The sequence below is a fragment of the Neophocaena asiaeorientalis genome, unplaced genomic scaffold (genome assembly GCF_003031525.2).
Source record: "Neophocaena asiaeorientalis asiaeorientalis breed wild unplaced genomic scaffold, Neophocaena_asiaeorientalis_V1.1 scaffold303, whole genome shotgun sequence".
Classification (NCBI taxonomy): Eukaryota; Metazoa; Chordata; class Mammalia; order Artiodactyla; family Phocoenidae; genus Neophocaena; species Neophocaena asiaeorientalis.
In genome coordinates this window covers 1,280,394-1,302,548 of record NW_020174420.1, presented here as the reverse complement: position 1 = coordinate 1,302,548, position 22,155 = coordinate 1,280,394, and the positions used below count along the sequence as shown (strand labels likewise).

Below are 22,155 nucleotides of genomic sequence, written 5' to 3'. Positions count from 1 at the left end.
AATAATGATTTTAGTGGTGTTTCCTTGGTTGAATATTGTGAAAAACCTTACGGATAATGGCTGGGCTGCACAGGTTCATAGCACTCTTCTCTACATTGTCATTTGCTATTTGGGTGTCCCAGCAGAGCTGATGGTGAAGAAGAGATCCTGGCAGGTCACCCGAGGCCTGCCTGTGCTGGTCGACGTTTAACAACTGGCTCTCCGGAAAAAAATCCAGAGGACAAATCCAGCTCTTCTTGTAGCATTTGCTCATATGGTATAGATAGCCCTGCCGTGGCCAATTGCAAGGTCTCAATGTGAGATCACAGAACGTGGGGATAGGAGGAGATGGGCAGTAACACATCATTATATAGTGTTTATATAGTACTTCCACCTCACAGATACTCTAGATGTAAATCACCTTGGGAGCAAGATAACAGTCAAAGGTAGTGGAAGAATTTGGAAGTGATGCGTTTGAATATTTATCACCTTTGTTTTAGAAATAATTCCTGAAGTTACAAATTTATCTGATTTAATTTTTACAAGTGACTGTGTTTAACAAATGGCTTGCAAATGGCTGGAAATTTAATGATCTCTCATGAGCCCTGAGAGCCAGCTCCAGCACCTGCTGCTCTCAGGGGTCCTCTGATCTTGTTTACATAAAGAAAGAGATTGGGGCTCCCCATAGTGGCGCCTTTCCTATCAGCTCTGTCACCTGTGCTCTTTGGATCCATCAGACATAGGAATTGAGTCCTTCCTGTAAGGTGAGGAGGGTGGCTGGCCCCTGAAACCCATATGCTTGACTCCGCTGGGGCAGGGTGTGCCCTGGTGGCCCCTGGAGCTACCTCCGAGGCTCCATTTTTTCCTGACCGCCGTGAGTGTGGCTTCTGTGTTTCTGTCCCCCTCTTACTCAGCCCTGCTGCTCAGCCTGTGTCTTTTTGCTGCGTCCTCTTCTGCTCTGGCCCCTTCTGTCTCCTCCGTGCCTCTGCTTTATAGATCCTGAACCAGACCTCTGGGCCCCGTGTGGGAGTGCCAGAGGGAGGAGGCATGTGTGTGACAGCCTGTGTGCAGAAAGAATCTCAGAAACACCAGGGGTCTGCTGCTCGGTCTTGGATCCACTTTAGGTGGGTCGAGGAGTCCCCTTCACAGACTCCTTGTTTTCCCAGAACCTGCCCACCTCCTCCCTGTGTGGCGGCCAGGGTCCCGGGATGTCAGCCCTCAGCAGAAAAGGTGGGCTTGGTCACTGGCTCAGGGGACCCCTGGGGAGCCCTGGCATCTGGGAAGGAGATTTCCTCACCCTCCTGAGCTCGGGCATCTCCAGGGAGCCGTGGCTGCCAGCAGGGCAACAGCGGGTTGGAGGCCCCCCAGTCCCCTTGGGCGAGCAGCGGGGTCCCTCCCACAGCTAGCCACAAGACCAAGTGCGTGGCCACAGACTGCGTGGCTGCCAGCCCCAGCCCGGGAGTCACATCGGCATGAGCTATGGAGGTAGGAATGTGACTGTGGGAAACTCAATGCCCCGAGCCTGGCCTGGGGCTGGGGAAGAGTGTGAGTGCGGAGTGGGGGTGAAGGGTGCGTGGGTGGAAACCAGACCGTTAGCTACCCCTGCAGTCTGGTTCTGCTCAGGGCTCCAAGTGAGAGCAGAAGGAAGCCAGCCCCGCTGCTCCCGGCCTCGCCCTGCGCCAGCCTTGCCCCTCTAGCCAAGCCTTCCCTAAGCTCTGGGGGTGGGGGGGCAGGCCTCCAGCGTGTCGCTGCTGCCCCTGTTCCAGCACCCCTCTTATTTCCCCTCCTCCGGGAAACCTTCCTGAATGGGACCTTCCAAGGGCCCACCATGTTCCATTCCACCCCGCAAATGGCCCCATCCTGGGGTGTAAGTGAGCCCACATCACTCTCTCTTTCTCTGGTGGCATCTGACCCTGAGCCCCAGGGTCAGATGCTGTCTGATGCACACTTTCCTGTCCCTTTCCCTGGGACCTTAGGCCTGAGTGCTGTGCACATGCCTTAGGGCGGGGATGCTGGTGATTCATTCCATGCGATAAATCTTCACTGAATGCCTACTAAGTGCCAGACACTGGGGTCAGGTGCAGGGGATAAAGGAACGTGCATGCCTTACCTATACACATGGAAAGATGGATGCAGGAGAGATGCTAGGAGAGGCTGGGTAGGGGCTGCTGATAAAGGCAGGGCAGTCAAGGAAGTGTCCAAGCCTCAGTGATGACTGAGTTGAGGGAAGAGCTCAAGTTAGCTTGTCTGGAGGGCATTCCAGGTGGTGAGGACAGCCAGTGCAAAGGTCCTGTGGCAGAGGGATGGTGATGAATTCCAAACTTAAAGCCAGAGGGCAGGGATTAAGGCGGGGGAAGGTATTGTTCAGCATGAAACTGGTGAGATGAAAGAGTGAAACTGGCGCCACTGAATGCTGATTATGTGCAGGGACCTGTCAAGGGCTGTGGGTACGTTTCATTTAATTTCCACCTGTGGTTCTCAGCTGGGGACAATTTCTATCCCCCACCCCATCCCCCAAGGGACATTTGACAATGTCTGGAGATATTTTTGGTGGTCACAGCAGAGGGAGGGGGGCAGCTATGGACATCTAATGGGTAGAGGCCAGGGATACTGCTAAACATCCAGCAATGCACAGGGCAGCTCCCACAGCAGAGTTATGTAGCCCCAAATGTCAATAGTGCCAAGGCTGAAACCCCCTGCATTTTCCTCAGTAGCCCATCGGGGTGAGTGTTACCACGATGGCCACTTTACAGTGAGGAATCTGAGTTTCAGGCTTCCCTGAGGCACCCCCAGCTACCCTCCTCCGACCCACACTGTGAGCTCCAGGCACCTGCCCCCTACCACCCTTCCTGGTGCCTGACATGGAGCCCGATTCCCCGGGGACTGGCAGCCTGATGTTCTCTATGTCGGAGCTTCAGGGTCTGTAAAATGAATGAGTCGCTCTGATCGTCTACTCTATGCACATGCTGTGCAATGTCAGGGAGTTGCAGGCCGCTCTTCTTCCGTGCAATCGTTAAGTGGCTTGGCCTTTGTGTGCCATAGTTTGCCCGTCTGGAGAACAAAGGCAGTAACAGTCCCTGTAGTAAGGTGGTAAGGTGTCGGCAGGATTCTGCTGTGAGGATAGATGCTAAGGGCAGCATCTCTGCTGCGTCTCCACTGACCCCCTCTTCTCCCCTCTGCCAACATCATCGCTTTCTCAGGGGGTGCTTCCCTCAAGTCAGGCTCGGCCCAGAAAGTTCCTTTAGCCCCAGACAGTTCCCTCCAGAAAATGGGTGATTATGTGACAGGAGAGGCACCTACAGAGACTGGGGCTCAACTTGGATTTTTTTCCTTGATCAGTAAATATTTGCCAAGGGCTTCTGTGTGCCAGGCATCGTAGCGGGTTCTGGGGACACAGCAGTGCCCTTATGGAGCCAGAGAGGCAATGAGCAAAAATGTTAATATAGCAAATGTGTGGGGTAATATGTGCTATGAGGAACAGTAAAGCTGAATAAGAGAGTAGATAGGGCTATTATGTGGGGTTGGGGTGTGTGGGGTGGGATATGTGACGGTGTGGATGTGAACATGATTTTTGACCTTTGGTCAGGGAAGGCCTCTCTGGGGAGGTGACATTTTATGTCTCCACAAGCAGCAATACCTATTTTCCAACTCGAATATGGGAAAGGCCTGGCACAAAGTAGGTGTTCAATAAACACAAGTGGCATGTCAGAGGGACGGGCTGACGGGAGGGAGATGCTTCCCGGAAGCTCCCAAATCATCTTTTCATGAGACTTCATTGTTTGCTTTGAGAGAAATTCCCAAACGTGAGCCATGTATGTCCACGTGTGAAAGCCAAAAATATGCTTCAGAGTGGAAAAAGCGTGACATTGGATTATCTGTGTTAACGCACAGGCTGATCCCCTGACCTGGCGATGAGCTGGTCTTTGCCATCAGCAGCTCTCCCCAGAAAGGTGTGTGCTCGTTCATTCATTCACTCATTCTCTAATTATTAATGGGGCACCCGCTGTGTGTGAGGGGTTCTGCTGGATGCTGGGTGCATGGGGGGAACCTCACAAAGCTCTCTGTGGGAGGGGCAGACAGTGAACAGGTATTTACAATGGAGGGTGATATATGCAGTAAGGGGGGAAATCTGGGGCTCTGTGGGAGCACATGGGAGGCGTACCTAACTCATCCTTGCAGGGTGACCCTGAAGGTGAGACTGGATGTCTGAGGAAAAAGCCAGGGAAAGAGCAGGGCAGAGAGAACTACGTGCAGGAGGCCTGAGGGCGAGAAAGGGGACCCTGGGGGTTCAGCTGGTTTGAGTGTGGAAGCAGCAGGCGGTGGTGTTTGGGGGTGAGCGTCCTGACTGCTGGAGACTCAACGCAGGGGCTGCCACCGGGCTGGGAGAGGGGCCGGCCTCCGCTCTGCTCCTAAGGTCTGAAGGGGATTCGTGGAGAGCCCAGCCCTTCCCCCCTGGGAAGGTCAGTGGGCCAGAGGATGTAAAGGCACTGGCCTGCTGTGTGGGTGGAATTCTGCCCAGCCTGGGAACCTGGCTGACTGCAGGGCTGAGGCTCCTCTGGCGGGACTGAACTTACTGGGGACTCTAGGTGCGTGTGTCGTCCTGGTTCTCCTAGCTTCTTCCCAGCAACCCCTGTCTGTCTCCTTGGCGGAGACAAGGCCACGCAAGGGTGGCAGATGGGAGTGGGGGCGGACAGAGGCCCTGTGGACCAGGGGGAGTGGCTGTGGGCCCCTCCTCTGGAGACAGGGCAGGTGGAAGAGCCTTGGCAGCCCCTTAGGGCCATTCCAAGGGAGCGCTGGTTCTGCCTCTGAAGGGTGTCATTCTCGGTGCCAGGGCCTGCTGTGGGCCAGGACTGAGCCGGGCCTGAGGTACCTGGCCCCGGCCTTGTGGAAATCCCAGGGAGGGGGACACCTGTTTTTATCACAGGCAGGCGGCCGTGCCTTTGGACAGAGACCCAGAAAGTGCCACCAAAGCCCCGGGCAGAGGCCATTGGGTGGGACAGCTGCTGACGGGACGCGGCTGGAGCAGGTGCGCGCTGAGTGGGGATGTGCCCTGGAGGCAGCCCGCAAGCGTGGAGGTCCCTGCAGGCACCTGGTGGGAGAGAGAAATCACGGGGCCCATGGGAGCTGGAGGCGGCTTCCCTCCCCGCACTCACCTCAGTGCCCTACTTGCTGGCGTGGGGCATATATGTGGCCAGGGTGAGGTGGAGGGGCTATAGAGCCTGCCCTCCCCCCGACCAGAGGTGTGGGATGGAGCAGAGGATGACTGCCTACCTTTAGGTTGCATTTCCTTGTTGACCCAGAGTGACCAGGGCAGGCCTTCCCTGGGTGTCCTAAGATGAGCTGATTTGGGGGAGGACCAGCATTCTTGGCAGGGAACGGTAGGAGCTTGCATTGGGAGCAGGTGCATGTCTGGGCCAGCTTTGGGGAGCGTGGCCTGCCCGATTGGAGTTGGGGGAAGTAAGCCCTGGTGTTGGAGGGGGAAGGTGGAGCAGGTCACTGGGGGTCTGACCAGGACCCTTCAGGTGGCGAGAGCCATGGAGGGCTTCAGGCCGGGAGCCGGGTGCTGAGTGTGGGTAATGCAGCTGGTTCTGGTCCTGGGTTCGGGCGGATCGGAAGCCAGCGGGCGGGCACCCAGGGAAGCTTCTTGGACTGGAGGTCTGGGGCTAGGCCCTGAGGGTGGGCATGGTTTGGAGAGGAGGAGCACCTAGGTGGCCGTACATCTAGGGGGGTGGGGCCACGATGTAGCTGCAGGGCCTGGGGAGAGGTCAAGGCTCCTGGGAAATGGCTGCCGCCAGGTGGCGGGCATGGTGGCCTTGGGAAGTGGCTGCTCTGGGTGGGCCTGGGTGGGGTGAAAATGCCATGGGAGGGGAGGCCGGGGTTTTCTTTCAAGGGGTGCGTGTTTGTGTGTTGGGAAGAGGGACTGGCGAGGGACTGGGGCAGGTGACAGTGTGGGGAGGGGGGAGGGCTTGCAGAGGAAGCAGGCAGTCTCTCTGTTGGGCTTCTGCCGTGGGAGGCTGGTGGAGCTGCTATCACAGAAAACCAGGTCTGGAAGGACGGTCTGCCATGTGACTGGCACATTTTCAATTTTTGTGGGGGCCTTGAGATCCCCGTTGGGGCTCATCCCTGATGAGGGGCTGCGGTGTGGCAGAGGTGGTGGTGGAGGGAAGCAGTGCACCAAGGAGGTGGGCATCTGGTCCAAGGAGGCTGTTTATGGCCCAGTGGTTAGAGCCCAGCGCTAACAAGGGCAAGGTTTACACACAGCTTCCGAGGCTGAGTGTAGACCCACCCTGTCTCGACTCCTGTCCCCTGTCCTCAGGCTGAGACCTCCTCTGACCGTCAGCGCAGTGGGAGCTGATGAGAGACAGTGGAGGATGTGCAGCTTCTCCCCAGAGCTGGGGGCCCAGCTAAGTGCCTGTGTGTCCCTGGCACCAGCACCGTGTCCAGACATGTCTTGGGTGGGACAGAGATGCTAGACAGGGCCCTCCAGACTCGGGCTCCCCTAAACTCATCAGCCCGGGCAGATCCCCACTGGATTGCCTCTCAGAGAGACCCTTCAAGTCCTTCCTTCTAGAAAACTCTAACCTCTTAGGCTGGAACAGCTCAAAATCCCATTCTGGCTTGTCTGGTCTCCACTAGAGAGGGAGAATTTCCCTGTGGACTTAACTCTGGGGTCTGGGGAGGCGCTGCCCTGGAGTGAAATCAGAGCTTTGGGCAGGTGAGGGGCCTTGTCTAAAGGACTCTGGGGACCTGACTCTCCGAACCAGTCTCCCTGCCACCCCCAGGCTCTGGGGTCAGAGTCTGCGGTGACCAGCTCTCCATCTCCAGGGCGGCGTGGTGGACGACAGGAGTGAAGATTCCAAGTCTGTCTCCACCTTGAGCTTTGGCGTGAACAGACCCACGATTTCCTGCATCTTTGACTGTAAGTGACGTTTGGAGGTGTCTCCCGGGGTGACACGGTTGAGTGTGTAGCCTGACGTTCCTGTTTGTGTGGGTCACACGGTCAGGTGTATACGTGGGGGCTGAGGAGGACTGAGTCTGGGTGTTTTGTTAGTGGGTCAGCGTCTCTTGGTTTGCGTGTGTGTGTGAACTCTAAGCCTGAAATCCAGCATTCGAGGCGCTGTGCGTTCTCACTGCCCCCATCATCTGTGACCCCTCCACTCCTTCCCCCTCCTCTGCCACCTCCCCAGCTGTCACCAGGCCCAAGGACACATCACTTGGGAGTCCACCTTTGGGCTGTCGTCTGCTCTCCTGATCTTGAGAGCAGCTGACTCCAGCATGGCGTACACGTGTCGTTTCTACCATCCAGCCCCTCTGTGCGCTGCCCCCTCTAGGGACACCCTCTGTCCTCCCCTGTAGCCCCAGATCTTGGTCACCCCCAGCCCCTCAGCTGGCATCTGCTTCTTCCTCGGTGCAGACGGGAACCGCTACCATCTGCGCTGCTACCTGTACCAGGCCCGGGATCTGCCTGCGATGGACAAGGACTCCTTTTCTGGTAGGTGGGGGGAGGGGAGGGAGGAGAGCCAGGGGCCAGGGACTGAGGGCTGGGAACGGAGTCATCGGGCCTTCAGACCCTTTTCTGGTAGGTGAGGGGAGGGGAGGGGGGAGAGCCAGGGGCCAGGGACTGAGGGCTGGGAACGGAGTCATCGGGCCTTCAGACCCCAGGGAACGTGGCCCAGGCTTCTCCTATGGTGGATCGGGGGGGCGCTGTGTTTGTTGGGTTTGTGGAGGTGAGGGCTGCAGTCAGGTCACCGTGTCCTCCTGGTTGTCAGGTGGCCTGCTTGACCCCTCTGCAGGTTTTGGTTTTACTGACCATCCCCTCCTCCTGAAAGCCCCTCTGGCCTTGGCCCCTGGGACACCCCTCTCTCCTGGTCTCCGGCAGCTTCCTGCTGCCCTACCTGCTCCTACTGAGCTACTGCCCTCTAAGCCTGATGCTTCCGAGAGTTCTGTGTGTGTTCTCTTCTCTGGGCACTGGGGTCCCCCAGGCAGCCCAGTAGCCACTCCTGTTGGGGAAGCTTCCAGGTCTTTAGTTCCTTTATGTCCAGCCACATTTTCGATGTCTCCCCTAGAAGCCTCAGAGGCACCTCAGTTCATCTTGTCCAAGCTGAACTCCTTGGGACCCCTCCCCCAGATCCAGGCCCCCCTTTACATCCCACCTTAGTCTTAGTATCACGTCAATGCGCTTCTACTACCCATCAGGTTGGTTAACAGTCAGGTGCCCAGTTCTGTTGATTCTGGCTCCTGAATCTGTCTCGGAGATTGTTCCCTCCTATTCTGCGTCGTGGCTGCCGTCTCACACTGGCCTTGCCCCTTTTATCTGAATGCTCCAGTCATCTCCTGGCCTCCCTGTGACCTTCCACACAACCCCAGACACAGCTGCTCATGTCACTCCCCTGATTTCAGACATAGACACTAACAGGTAAATCCCCAACTCTTTAGCCTGGCAGACAACCCCTTCGGATCTCACCAGTTTCATCTTTCCCTAACTCCCCTCTATCTGCTAGCTCTGGCTGCACCAACTTTCGTCAACGTTTGTCTAGTTCTTCCACATTTCTGGCCTTTGTGTTCAGTGCCTAGAATGCCTTCCCTCCCTATTTTTAATCCAGTGAACTCCTACTCATCCTTCAAGACCCAGCCCAGATGCTCTCTGACTCTTCCCCAGGCTGAGCTGGTTGTTGCTTCCTCAGCACCTGGCCAGGACCTCACCAGCACCTCTCTCAGAGTCCTTACCCACTGCATAGATCACTTGCCCTCTACCTCTGTCATATTCTTCCCGCCATGACTCTGAGCTCCTCCAGGAAGGGACCTTGACTTACCCCTGAGCCTGCAGCAGGTTCTAAAGAACTAGCACTTACCAAGTGCTCACTGTGAGCCTAGGCGCTTTGCTGACGTTTTTTCATGTACCCCTTACAACTGTCCTGTGAAGCAGGCATTGAACATCCCCATTTTACAGATGAAGAAACTAAACTGCTTGAGTTAAAATAGCTGACAAGTGATGTACCCCACTCCAGGTGCTTGCTACTTACTTGAGTAGATCTGAGTTCTTCTATGGGAGTGACCTCCTGTTCGCAGGACGGCACTCAGCTCACGGCCAGGCGCCCGTCCTCCTTTCTGGACCCTGCTCCTCCCCGACCTGGGGCCAGCTGTGCTTCCTCGTGTTCCTCTCCTCTCAGTGACCGTTTCTCTAGCCCCACGCAGCCAGGCTCAGGGTGGATGGAGCAACAAGCACATGGGGATTGGCAGGTGGCGGGGTGTGGGGGGTTGTGGGAGTGCGGGGGAGATCTCTGCAGCTGCAACTTCCTGGGAACCTTGGCCAGGATGCTTTCTGACAATCAGCACCTACCCCAAGGAGAAGAGAAGTGACCTGATTCACAATCTTGCTTCCTCTTCCTTCGGGGGAGGGTGTGAGAGGTCGGGGTGCAGGCGGCAGGTTTGTGTGTGTGGGGTGGGTAAGTGGGGTGCAGGTCGAGGGCCCCTTGTCCTCCACTGGCCGGGCTGGGGGTGGACCCTGCAGGGAGGGTGCTCCTCCCGGGGACCCGCACCTCTGGGGACTGCAGGCAGGGTCAGCCTGGTACCGGGGGCCGAAGGAGACGTCACACTTTCCATCCTAGCTCCACCCCCTCCCCCAAATAAACATCCCTTGAGCTTTGAGGGCACTGCCCAGGGCTTCCTCAGAGGCCGCTGGCTTCTGAATGAAAGGCCTGATGGAGCGACTGCTGGAAAGGAAAACAGCAGCCAACACGGGTGAACCTATAAAACCCAGAGTGTTTATTTTCACTCCCAAACCCTAAACCAAAGCAGTTTCTCCCCTGGAACTGACCCTGAGGTGGCTGGAGGCTGTGCGTGGCCACTGGCTGGCATTTCTCAGAGGAAACTCCTGTGTGAATCAGGAATGTCTGGGGTCTGGGGAGGGTCCGGCACAGAGTCTGTCGCTGGTGTCGTCTTCCAGCCTGCTTGCTGGCGTCTGCAGCCCAGAGGGCTCTCCTTGGGAAGTGCTCTGACCTTGCTGCCCTGGGCTCTTCTCCAGCGGGGCCCCCATGACCCTGTGCTGTGCCCTCTGCTAGTCCCTTGTGTGGTGGGCTTTGGGGCTGCCACAAGGCCAGTGCTCTCTCTATTTCTTCTCCTTGGCTGAAGGTGTGGGGGACACAGGAATTGTCCAGGAAACACTTGCTGAATAACACTGAACTCGGTCGGGGAGGGAGGCTTGTGGAGACGCTGCCATCCAGGCTGCCTGAGGATTTTGCCTTGGGTGGGGTTTGAGTGGAGGCCCGGCATCAATTCTCTGGACCACTGGAAGGGCGAGTGTGGCCTGTGCTTGTGTGCTTATGAGTGTGTGTGGCCAGCATAGTGATTAGGTATAAAAAATGTGAAATGATGCTTAATTCAAATGGCTTCTCTTACATTGGGATAGGGTTGCCACTGCTGGGTGAGCATCTGGAATACAAACTGGATCTACTTTGAACAGAAAAGACAGGACTCCAGAGGACTTAGAAATCACTTGTCCTCAGTGCCGTACCTACTGGGCAGCATTGTGGCTGTGAACAGCGGTCAGAGCTGAGTTGCTCTTCCCTGTAGACGGATATTTCTCAAAGGGGATCGGGGAGTGCGCTGTCTCCTTTGCCCTGTTATACTCCAGGGAATTCTGCTTTGCCTCGACCCCCAGCCGGCGACCACCGGTGTGGTTTGAGGGAGCCATAAGCTCTGCTTACGGAGCTGCTGCCAGGACGGAGGACCCTTGGGCAGCTCACGTTCCAGGGCATGGCCCTTAGCTTGAGGCACCCAGAAACTCCTCCTTGAGAGTCTCATGGGTCAGTGGGCTCAGGGGCCCCATTTGGTTAACGAAGGAGATGAGAGAAGGCTAGTAGGTCAGATGCCAAGTTATTCATTTATGGGGGTAGAGTGTCTGCCAAGAAAGCAGAAGGTCCTGTGCCCTCTTTGCCGGCCTCATGGTTCCAGGGAGGTCAAAGCTGTGTGCTAGTTGGGTGGTCCTGAGGGGCGTTGCTGCCAGGCCAGGCCACAGTGAGGTCTGGTGAACCATAGTTGGCCCACAGCTGAAGTCACCTCCGTGGGGACCAGTGCTTTCGTCTCCCCCAGATCCAGACTCTGGCTTGGGTGGGGCTGGGGAGCCCTTGCTTGTGGGCTTCCTCTGTCTGGACTCCAGTCCGAGCCCACCCCCTCTTCTGAAGCACAGCTTTCTGTTAAGTTTGGCTTTGGCTGGGGGAATTCTCCCAATGAGCTTAAGAAGCTGTTTTCCAAGGTGTGCTGGAGGCTTGTGAAATGCTCCACTTAAAAAGGGTTCCTGAGCGAGAGAGACTGGGAAACACTGCACGCTTAGCGATTTACGAATCACGGTGGCGTTGAAGGCTGGGGTGGCTGCAGGAAAGGAGTCTGTTGGACGTGTTTAGCGTTCCTTCATTCCCCGAGAACTCGCCTTGCGAAGAACACATTTTGGGGAACTCTGATGGACAGAATTCAGCCCAACTCGCTGAGCACGAGTCCAGGACCGTTTGTGATCTGCCTGCCTGCGTCCTCCTCCCTGGGGCCCCGGGACGCTACCTTCCTCCCCTCAGACAGACTTGCTGTTCCCTGAGTGCTCTTTAGTGCTTTTGCCAGTGCTGTGCTGCGTGCCTGGCCACCCTCTTCTCTTTGGTCCACCTCGGTTACCTCCTTATTCTTGAGACTCGGGGTTGGAGACCGCCTTTGGGGGTACTGACTTGACGCCACCAGACTCCAGGGCGTACCCCCACCCCTAGCGCCTTGAACGCTCCGCTATGAAGCTGCACATCGCTTTGTATTGTAACTGATGTTTAGTTAACACTTCCAAGCAGCAGTCATGATCTTCAGAGCCCGGACCGTGTCTCGTACACCTTCATATTCAGAGCACTGTGCCTACCTACCATATGCGGGTCAGTCAATAACTGTATGGTGGATGAACGACGGATTGCAGGTAATGCTGGAGCGAGCATCTTTGTTCATATAGCTTTATGGTTCATTTGGATGATTCCCAGAAATATGGGAAACAGGGTGTAAACAGTTTTATGTTTTTCAGGTCATACTGCCTGATTGCTTTTCTAAAGGGTTGCTGAACTGCTTCCAGCAATAAAGGAGAGTACCTATTTCGTCAAATATTTGCCAACACCGGGTTTTATAAATCTAAACAATTTTTCTTAATTTTATAGGAAAAAATACTGCTGTATTGCAGTTTTTGTTTGCAATGCCTTGATTACCGGCAGTCTACTCCACCCTGTCTTAAGGGCCCTTTTCCCATGTTCGTGGCAGGTAGAAAGAGCACTGACTAGGAGTCAGGGAGTCTGGCCCCAGGCACCTGTGAGTAGGGGCTAGTGGTCTTTCTGGGGCAAAGCTCCCTCTTCTGACGAGGGGTATGATGACACCTGCCCTGTGGTCTGAGCAGTTGGAGGGAGGGCCCATGAGGGAAGCTTAGCGTATTATGACTGCAGAAGGGTCCTCCTTGGAGCTCCGGGAAGGCCTGACCAGCAGAGATCAGGCACAGGGCTGCCGGTCCAGCAGTCACCTGCCTGGGGCCTCCTGTGGTGATGGAGTCCAGTAGAACCCTTGTGTGTTCTTGGCTGGAGCTCCCAGGGCAGCCTGTGGTCCTCACAGAGCTCCGATCCAGCTTCAGTGCCGGGGGCGCTCCGTGTGGCTTGGCAGGTGAGGCCGGAGGGCTGAAGCTGGCCCTCCCCTACTGTAGTGGCTCTGGGAAGAGCTGGCCTCTCCCCTCCCCTCCACCTCTCCTTGGGATCTGCCTCTCGGTCCTCCTGGCTTTCCTGGAAGAGGCTTGTGTCTGTGGGTCCGTCTGGCTTCCCTTCATCTGACCACCTTGCCTTCCCCCCCCCCCCCTTGTTTCTCTTTTTTTGAGGGGCTGGGCCTTGTGCGGGGAGAGGCCAGGCCCCAGCACACAGTAGCCCAGTGTCTGAGGCCCCAGGCCTCCAGGCCTGCTCCTTACAATGCCTTTGTTGTGTGTTTTCCCGCCCGCCCCCGGCGGGCGGGGCGAGCGTGTGGGTCTGGGCGATTTTTGTTTGAAAGCCACCCCCTCCCTTTCCCCCAGTGCTGAGCTCATTGCCTGCGCTGATGGGGCTGCTGGAAGGAGTCGCCTGCTCGGGGGCCAGCGTGGGGGGCGCTGCCAACACCAATACAGCGTGCATGGCCGCCACAATGTGCAATTGTGATCTTTGTGTAAACGCGGTCGGTCTGGGGCCCGCGCGCTTATAAAAATAAAGCCTTGGGAAGCACAGGGGGCGGGAACAAAAGGGGCTTTTTCGCTGGCTCTCGAATATGGTTTTATTTATCGGAACGCGCCCTCTTTTTCTTACTGGAACCAGGGAGAGGTTCTCTGCCGAGCTTGGAGCTGATGGTATCACAGCCAGACGGTTTCATTAAATGCACAGACGCCGCTGGGCCCTGCCAGGGCCAGGAAGGGAACGGCTTGGGCCAGCCCTGCCAGGCTGGTGCATGGGAAAGGAGAGCCCCATGCCAGGGAGGCTCCCACCTGGTGGGCGTGGCAAGATGTGGTGGGCATGTCTCCCCTGCCCCTTCTTCTGCCAAGGGCCTCCCATTGCCCTCTTCTACCTCCAGAATCAGGTTCAAAACCAGTTTCCTACAGGATGCCCTCCCAGATTGACCCCAGTTTGTTTTTGTGCCTGAAGGCTGGCAAGCTGGTCCTAGCCTGGTGGCGGCCTCCTGTTAGGCAAACCCAGCATTGTTCGGCCAGTGAGTGCCCGTAGCTTCTGTTTCCTAACATGAATCCCGCCCCCCGCCCCCCCGCCCTTAAAACAAGCCCTTTGGGCAATAGCCAGAATCCTGGACCCTGTCCCCCACTCCATCTCTTGATGGAAGTCCTCCTGTTGCCCACTCCAACTTTCCCACCTCTTCAATAGCCACTCTGCCACCTCCTGTGCAGTGGCTGTGGCATGCCACTTGGACTCTTGATGGCCAGGGAGAGACTGGCCTGCTCCCCTCCCCTCTGTGGGGAAGAGCTATCTCCCCATCTCAGCCCCAGGACTGCAGTTGGACACCCCGGCTCTAGATGTCTGGCGCTGAGGCCCTCTTGAGTCACGTGGGGGCTGCCCTGGAGGGTGCAGAGGATGCAAGGTGCTACAGGATGGAGAAGCTGCCAAGGGTATAGGGCACGTGATAGAGCATTTGGGCTCAGCCCTGCCAGACATCTAGCATCCAGCTGCCAGCCTCCTGCATCCCCAGACTTCCCTGTCCACATGCCCGCAGCATCTGGCACGTCGAGTCTTACAAAACGGCAGCAAACTGGACCCTGCCCCCTAATGAGAGAAGTTGGAGGAGCCCCCTCCTCCAAGCCCTTTGCTCTTGTCCCAAATTACATGCACTCAGTCCCATGGGACCTTCTCTGGCATTGGTTTCCAAGTGTAGTCCTGAAAGGCAGCATTACCAACACCTGGGAACTCGTTAGAAATGTCAGTTCTCAGGCCCCACCCCAGACCCGATGAAGGAGTCTCTGAGGGTGGGACCCAGCAGTCTCTGCCAGCCTTCCAGACGAGTCTGCTGCATGCTCACATTTGAGAACCACTGCCCTAGAATCTTCTCTAGTGATGCTTTGGGACCAGGCAGAGGGAATGCCTCCTGGGTGGGTCCCAGGCTAGCATGGCTGGGGCCGATAGGCTGGAAAGTAGTCTGGGGGCATCAGGGAGCTGCAGGGATCTTAGGGTTCCCCTCACACACCCCCACCGCTCAATAGCCCTTGAATCCCTTTGTTTCTCTCTAATGCCCCCACCCATCTAAGCCACCACCCTCCCTGCCTGAACCCCAGCAGTAGTTTCATAACTGGTCTCCCTGCACCCAATTCTGCCCCCTCCAGTCTCTTCTCCAGGTGGTGGCCAGAGTTAGCTTGCCGAAATGCAGACTCAGCCATGCCAGATCTCTCTCTCACACGCCACTGTACCTCATATGTGTTCTTCAAAGCATGATCGAAATTGTAATTTTGTGTTTGTTTGTATAGATTACCGTTTTGCTCCAAATGTATCCTCAGCCCCTAGCACCTAGCCCCCGGCCTGTCATGCAGAAGGCACTCAGTCAGTAAGTGCTTGTTGGATGAATGAATGAATGAATGAATGAATGCACGATCTATTCATTTTGCCTCCAGCAACCAGCCCAGGAAAGAGCCCAGAAGGGAAGCTCTCTGGATCTTTGCGCCCACTCTCCGGGACCTCGGTCCCATCTCCCCATGGTGGCCACCGGCTGGCCTCACGGAAGATGGAGGTGGGGGGGTACCCCCAGGATAGGGCTCCAGCCTGGACGTCGGTGCTCCTGAGTGGCAGCCACAGCTCTGCTCCAGCTTTGTGGCTGCATGACTCCTGAACGGGCGACTCTCACGGTCTCTGTTGTGTCCCGTCTCCCTTCTCTATGCCTGGCCCACACAGATCCCTATGCGATAGTCTCCTTCATGCACCAGAGCCAGAAGACGGTGGTGGTGAAGAACACCCTGAACCCCACCTGGGACCAGACACTCATCTTCTACGAGATTGAGATCTTCGGTGAGCTGGCCAGCATCGCCGAGCAGCCGGCCAGCATCGTGGTGGAGCTGTATGACCACGACACCTATGTGAGTGTGCCCACCTTCCTCCCCCAAGCCCTCACTGCCCACCCTCTCCAGGGCCCAGGGGAGATGCTGCTGTGAGGGATGGGTCCCCAACGAGATGGGAGCTCCCCAAGGCTGGGGCTGATGGCCTCTCCCCCAACCCGACAGGCAGTGGTGAAAACTGTTTTAGAGTAATTAAAAATGAATTGCCACCGTGTGTGCTGTGCCCACGGCAGAGAGAGGGTACAGATCTGGCAAGGGTGCTTGGCTGTGGGTCAGGAGCCTGGGTTTTCTCTGTCTCTAACTTGCTTATAAGACCCCAGGTCGGTCCCTTCTCCCCATCCGAGGGCAGCTTTGGCTCCACACACGGTTATCAAGCACTTGTGCTGGGCTGGGTGGACCCTCACGTGGGGTTCCCCGGCCAGGTGGGAGCCGGGGCTCAGGAACCACCAGGCAGGGACTCCTCCAGGGAGCCAGTGTGAGGCGCAGGCGGGGCCCTCTCTGCAGGGCTGTCGCACAGCACAGAACCGCTTGTGCTGGCGGGAAGGCTCTGTGGTCGTGCCCCCCAAACGAGGGCCACTTGCCGTGTGTGCTGAGAAACCGAATTTTCATTGTGTTTTAGTTTTAATCCGTTAAACTTTAAGTAGCCACAGGCGGCCGGTGGCTCCAGTATTGGACAGCACAGCTCTGAAAGGTTCCCGGGAGGGAGAGGGCTGTGGGCTGGAATGTGAGGGGCTGTGGGAAGACCCAGGCCCTGGTGGAAATGGGAGATTGGGGTGTTGGGATGAGGCAGGGGTGTTAGCACAGCATGGGGGGCCAGTGGGAGATGGAAGGACGGGGAAGGCAGGCAGGGAAGGAGGAGAAAGGAGTACGAGGCCAGGGGAGTGGAGAGAGTGGCAGGGTCAGGGCGACATGTTACAAAGGAGGGGTGGGATGCTGTTGGAAGAGAGAGACTGTGTCGGCCGAGGGGTGTGTGGCCAAGAGGCCCTACCTGGGTTGGGGGTGGCAGTGGATGAAAGGGAGGGGGATAGGGCTTCACAGATGCTTCCAGAAAGAGTTGCCATGACTGGAAGGGAGAGTGTGGTGACCAGGGGTTGGGGGAAGGTGAGGCTGATTAGGGTGCCTCACTGGCTGGCGGTGGGCAATGCGGGCCTGGGCTGGGGAGGCTGACCTGTAAGCTCTGCCCTTAGAAGGAAGAGCTGGCTCCGTGGGGGCCGAGCAGCTGGAGGAAGGGTCTTTTGGGGATTTGCGGGGGAAGAGCTCAGGACCTGGAGCTTTTGGGGCAGGAAGAGGTGGGAGGTGGCAGGACCTGGAGGGGGGCCAGGGCCAGGGGACTTTGCAGAAGCAGGTGTGACTGCTGGTGCAGGGCGGGCGGGAGGCCGGCAGGACACAGCCTCTCTCTCCCAATGGCACCTCACCTCCTCGTTCACAAATGGTACTCTATCCTCTTTGGGCCAGTGCCCGGGAGGGATCCTGGGGGAGAAAGCCATGGCCTCTTCTGGGTGGGTGGGCCCCAGGGTCCTGGGGGAGAGCAGAGCTGTGCTCATTGATAATATAGTCAAACGGGGCTGTACCTGTTGGCAAATATCCATTGCCCTGAGCTCCTGTCGTCCTGGCGGCCTGGGCTCTGTGAGGACTCCCCTCCCCGAGCCTCTCCATGACCCAGCGACTAGAGGGCAACAATGGGCCCAGAGGAGCCTCCAGGACCCCTCCCAGTGCTGTGGCTGGTGACCACTCTGAGTGGTCTATGCTGGACTGTCACCCGCTGGTGTGGGCATTTATGCAGAAGCTGGTGGCCACTCCAGAATGGCTCTTGGCAATGTCCCCAGCAGTGATGTGACTGCAGGTAGGGATGCCTCCCAGTCCTGGCCTGGGTTTCTCCAGATGAGTGCCTTGGGCGAGCCAACAAGGCTTACAACAGCTGTGGCATCAGCTGGCTGAGACCCAGGTTCTGTCTGCGGCCCCTGCCCTTGGGAGAGCTAGCCACAAGGTCGGAGTTCACCGGTCTGCAAGTTCACTCTATCCTCTAGTCAGTGGGGAGCCATGGAAGGCTCGTGAGTAAAGGGAATGATAAGATGAAAACATCGTTTTAACAAGACTCATTTAATTTGATGAGCATGGTCGCCGTCTCCCCGTGTGGCAACTGGGGGGATTTGAAGGTGAAATGAACAGGAGATACAAATTCCTGGGAAATGTCAAACACCTCTCCTGCTGAGGGCATTAAAGAAATGCTAGGAGGCTGTCACTCTCGTGTCCAATGGGCGTAGAGCTTGATTACATTAAGGCAAGGTGAACGCTAGTTGGACATACAAAGGGACTTGTGGAGCATGATGGGAATTCAGCATTAACAACAGTGGCAGGAGGCCACTCTCGTGCTGCCCTCGCATCCCCCTAAGGGAAGCAGAGCTCACCGTCTGCACCAGGGACTGCCCTGACTTCTGAGGCCCTTCCGAGTTTGGGAGGCCAGATGTAGGTCTGGTGACTGCTCTGAGGCTGCCAGAACCCTGGGCTGGGGGACGCTGACTTTTCTTTCTCTATGCTCGGTCTAGGGTGCAGATGAGTTTATGGGACGCTGCATCTGTCAGCCGAGTCTGGAACGGATGCCCCGGCTGGCCTGGTTCCCGCTGACCAGGGGCAACCAGCCGGCGGGTGAGCTGCTGGCCTCTTTTGAGCTCATCCAGAGAGAGAAGGTGAGGCTGGTCCACGTCCAGATCCAGGAGGCCCGGCAGGGAGCTCCTGGTGGTGGAGGGTGAGGGCCCATGTAGGGGATGGTCTGATAGAGGGGAGGGGGCCTAGATACATTCTTCTTCCCCCACCAAGGGCCTGCACTTAGTGAAGAGCACTGAAGGGCCACCTCTGCATGTGGGGCCTCCTGCTGGGACCGGTCTTGCCCATCTTTTCTGAGCCCCAAATCAGGACACAATCGAAATTTTCTGGGGCAGAAATCTGAACTGTGTTACTATGTCTGAGTCCTCTGGCCATTGGACGTATTTTTCTCTGGGTTATATCCTGACGTGGTTTCTGGAAGGGGGACCTCTGTGATCTGGCTAGGGTGCTTGATTGTCCGGGGCAGGGGACTCCAGGGACAGGTGAGGGCAGGACCCCTGTTGCAGTGCTGGCTCTGCCATAGCCTCAGCCAACCAGTTCCCTGCTGTAAAATAAGGGGTTTGGATTAGAGCCCCATCTTCAAACTTGCTCTTAGTGTGATGTGAACCCTAATATGGAAGCCGGCTAGAAGTGAGGCTACTCTGGCCGAAGTGTCTGGAGGGGACACGGCATACTGCCAACCTGGCTTCCCCTGCACTCGCTTACCAGGCACCTCCCAGGAGTCCCTAGTCCGCCAAGGAAGAGTCTGCAAATCCCTGGACTGTCTGATCACAGACATATTCCATGAGTGTCATTTTGTGGTTGGAGATGTGTTTACCTGGCCAGGGCAGAAAGGTGGTGGGGCCTTGGGTGATGGGCACCTAACCAAAGCTCTTTTTCTTCACCCAGCCGGCCATCCACCATATCCCTGGTTTTGAGGTAAGCCTCGCTCTCACCTTTGCTTCTTCAAACTTGCCCCCTCCCGGTGTTTGCAGCCCCCTCCCAGGCTAGGAAGGGGAGCAGGCGTACACCACCACCATCCTGCCTTCAAGCCAAGCAAGGCTCGGTTGGGGCCACAGGGGCAGGGTGGGTAGGGGCTGGGGTCCCTGCCCAGCTCTGGCTTCCCTGCCCTTCTCCCCTGAGAAGTCCAAGAATCACAGACTCAGATGGAAGGGACCTCATGGTCATCCAGCCCAGTGGCTCTCAGCTGGGCTGCATGTTGGAATCCCTTGGGCAGCTTTAAAAATCAGCAGTGCTCAGGCTCCACCCTAGACCAAGTGAAATCCCACATCTTTCAGGGTGTGGCTCAGGCCTTCGTATCTTTCAAAGCTGCCCAGGAGGTTTGAATGTGCAGCCTGGGCTGAGAACCATCGACTTCGGCTAGTGGTTCTCAGCGTGGCATCACCCGAGGTATTGTTAGAAATGCCAAACTTGGGTCCCACTTCAACCTATGAAGCCAACTCTGAGGGCAGCACAGAAACCTGGGCATCGTCGAGCCCTGCGGGGGATTCGGACGCGCGCTCACTTTTCAGAAGCTCTGATTTAGACCGTAGTTCCCAACTCAGTGTTCCCACTAAGATCCGGTTTTATTTCCTCTACTAGTTATGGAGACTTCATTCCCTTTGCCCTGCTCCCCTTCCTTCTCCTGGGGGTCATGAAAAATATAAACCTTTTACTGGTACCCAGGCTAATTTGATTCAGGAATCCTCAGCCCGGCCAGGCTCAGCTGCAGCTTTGAGAAGTGGTCGTTTGGGCTCTTCTCCCCTTACGAGACAGGGAGCTCAGGCAACCTGCAGACAGTCCCTACCGTATAAGCCCTCCTTGCCCCCTGCCCCCACTCCACCCTCTGCCTCTCCTCCCACCCCTTCTAGTCTCTCTCCCTCTCCCTTTCCTGCTCCCTGTGTGCTCCAAGCTTCTGCTCTCAGCTCTGCCAGCCCTGGGCAGGTAGGTTGCTTCTCCTTGGTTCTCCAAGTCTACATCTCCAGCAGTGGCTCCAGGGATTCAGGCCTGACTGCCTCCTGGGGCTGTTACACAGGGTCCGGGACCTTCCCAGCACCTGTCTGTTAGTCATTCTCCTCTCTCCTGTCACTTCTAGAGATGCCTGGGCTCCAGGTTTATGCTTTGGCCTCTCCCACCACTCCCTCTGCATCAACGTTTGTTGTACCTTCTTTCTCAGGGACCACGTAGAGGGCGCGTCTGGGAAGCACATCACCCTCACCCTAGATGGGAAGTGGTTTCTGTTTGCTCCTTGTAGGGAGACATCTGGCATGTTGATCTCTGCCCCAGCCTAGTTGTCCTTGTCACTAACGGTAAACTTTTACCCTCCTTCCTCTCCTCCCTCCACCGTCTCCTGGATGTGGACTGTCCCATGGTGTGGTCCAGGTGCAGGATACATCAGGGATCCTGGAAGAGGTGAGCTGGCCCCTCATAGCTGTGGCCTGTGGCTGGGGATAGGTGGGCAGAGGCAGAGGGAAGATGAAGGCCATGCCCTGGAGTCTTCCTGGTTCCTGGTACTCCAGTGTGCCTCTGTCACGTGGACCCCTGTCTGGATTTAATTTCCCACACTCTGCGTGGATCCAGGGCTGCCTGGGGTGTGTCCTGGTGTGAATCTGGCTCTTAGGTGGATTGCTGCTATGTTGGAAGCCACACTTGCCCAGATCCCTGGGACAGCAGGTGTCTCAACTAGCTGAGTACCAAGTGGCATGTTTTCAAGAATAAAATATTCATAAGGGGCCAGAGTAGTCAAGGAAGCCTTGCTGGTGGAGGTGGCGTTAGCCGAACATTGTCGTAGCGCTTAGGAAGAAGGTGGGGAACGTGCCTCTGGCCCAAGGGGCCAAGCACCAGGTTGGGGCCCGGCTGCTTTAGGGAACGGGGCAGGCTGGGGATTCCTAGCTTCTGGGAGAAGTTTGGGGTTTGCATCCAAATGGAGCAAGGCTGTGCCCTCTGCTCTGCGGGATGAGAAGCCCATTTCCTTATGGCCTCCTGCACATCTGTGAGCAGGTCCTCAAGAGTGAGCAGAGGCAAAGGCCTGGGCAGAGAGACAGGAAGGAGAGCCCTGGTCAGATTGGGGTGGGAAAAGGGCAGCCACTTCCTGCCGTCAGGGAATCCCCAGGCTGCGAGCGAACGCCATTTGACATTTTCGGTGCAATTTGGACTTGAAGTGCAGGGTCAGGATGTGGGATCCGCCGGCCCCGCGCCCCTTACCTCACTTCCTTCAGCTCCCAGACCGAGGTGGGGTCCGCCAAGTGAGCTGGCCGCAATTGTGCCTGACAGGCAGCCTCCTGCTTCTGGCTGCAGTTGCGAAAGACTGCCGATTTGGAAAGGGGACCAGAGTCCTGTCCAGGGAAGCAGCACGGAGCCCTCTCTCTTGATTGAGAGCATTCTGCGGCCAAAACCCACAGCCTGCTCTGAAGAAGACCCAGCCCAGGGACGAGTTATTAAAAAAAGTTAAAATCCTTAATAACTGGATTTGTAATATATAACAGTGAAGGCTCAGATTCCAAGAGCAGGGATCTGGCTGTGGTCTTGTTGTCAGGAAGCAAATCAAAATCTGCAGCTTTGGGGCCAGAGCCTGACGAGGGCCAAGTGCCCTGCCGCAGGGCCAGCCGGCCACAGGCTGAGGCGGGTGTGGGTCAGCAGGGCCAGAGGAGAGCAAGTCCTGGGGGTCTGCTGGGCGCAGGGCTGGGCCAGCACATTCAAAGGGTCCCAGGCCCAGTAGGATGGATGGAGGATCAGCTGGTCCAGGGAACCGCCCCACAAGGTGACCCGGTGACCCCTTCATCCCCAGAGGGCTCCCGCCCAGGCCCTGGGGCCCATAGCTCAGCCTCTTTCTTCCCCTGCACTTGAAGGCTAAGACTCATGCCGAGGTCCTGCGTCCTATTTGGTTTTAAGAATCCCCAGGGGCAGGGTGGAGGCACGTTACTCTTGCTGCTGCTGCCGCTGGTCCTGCTGGAAGCCTGACGCCTTAGCAAGAATTTTCTGTCTTCTTTGCTGCGGCCGAGCTCCTGCCTGGTATCCCTCGTTCAGCC

The 22,155-nt window shown here is 56.9% G+C and overlaps 1 protein-coding gene across 11 annotated transcripts in view; it reads left to right on the top strand.

The window, feature by feature from the left end:
- Window positions 1–22,155, top strand: part of DYSF (dysferlin) — a 220,715-nt gene that overhangs the window by 118,324 nt on the left and 80,236 nt on the right. For 10 of the 11 annotated variants that reach the window (XM_024756409.1, XM_024756407.1, XM_024756408.1 and 7 more), the window contains 6 exons: window positions 6,805–6,898; window positions 7,394–7,471; window positions 15,384–15,565; window positions 18,091–18,231; window positions 19,037–19,066; window positions 20,510–20,539. In XM_024756409.1, coding sequence (XP_024612177.1) covers window positions 6,805–6,898; window positions 7,394–7,471; window positions 15,384–15,565; window positions 18,091–18,231; window positions 19,037–19,066; window positions 20,510–20,539 — 555 coding nt within the window. The remainder of the gene's footprint in view (window positions 1–6,804; window positions 6,899–7,393; window positions 7,472–15,383; window positions 15,566–18,090; window positions 18,232–19,036; window positions 19,067–20,509; window positions 20,540–22,155) is intronic. The other variant, XM_024756403.1, reaches the window with a different exon arrangement.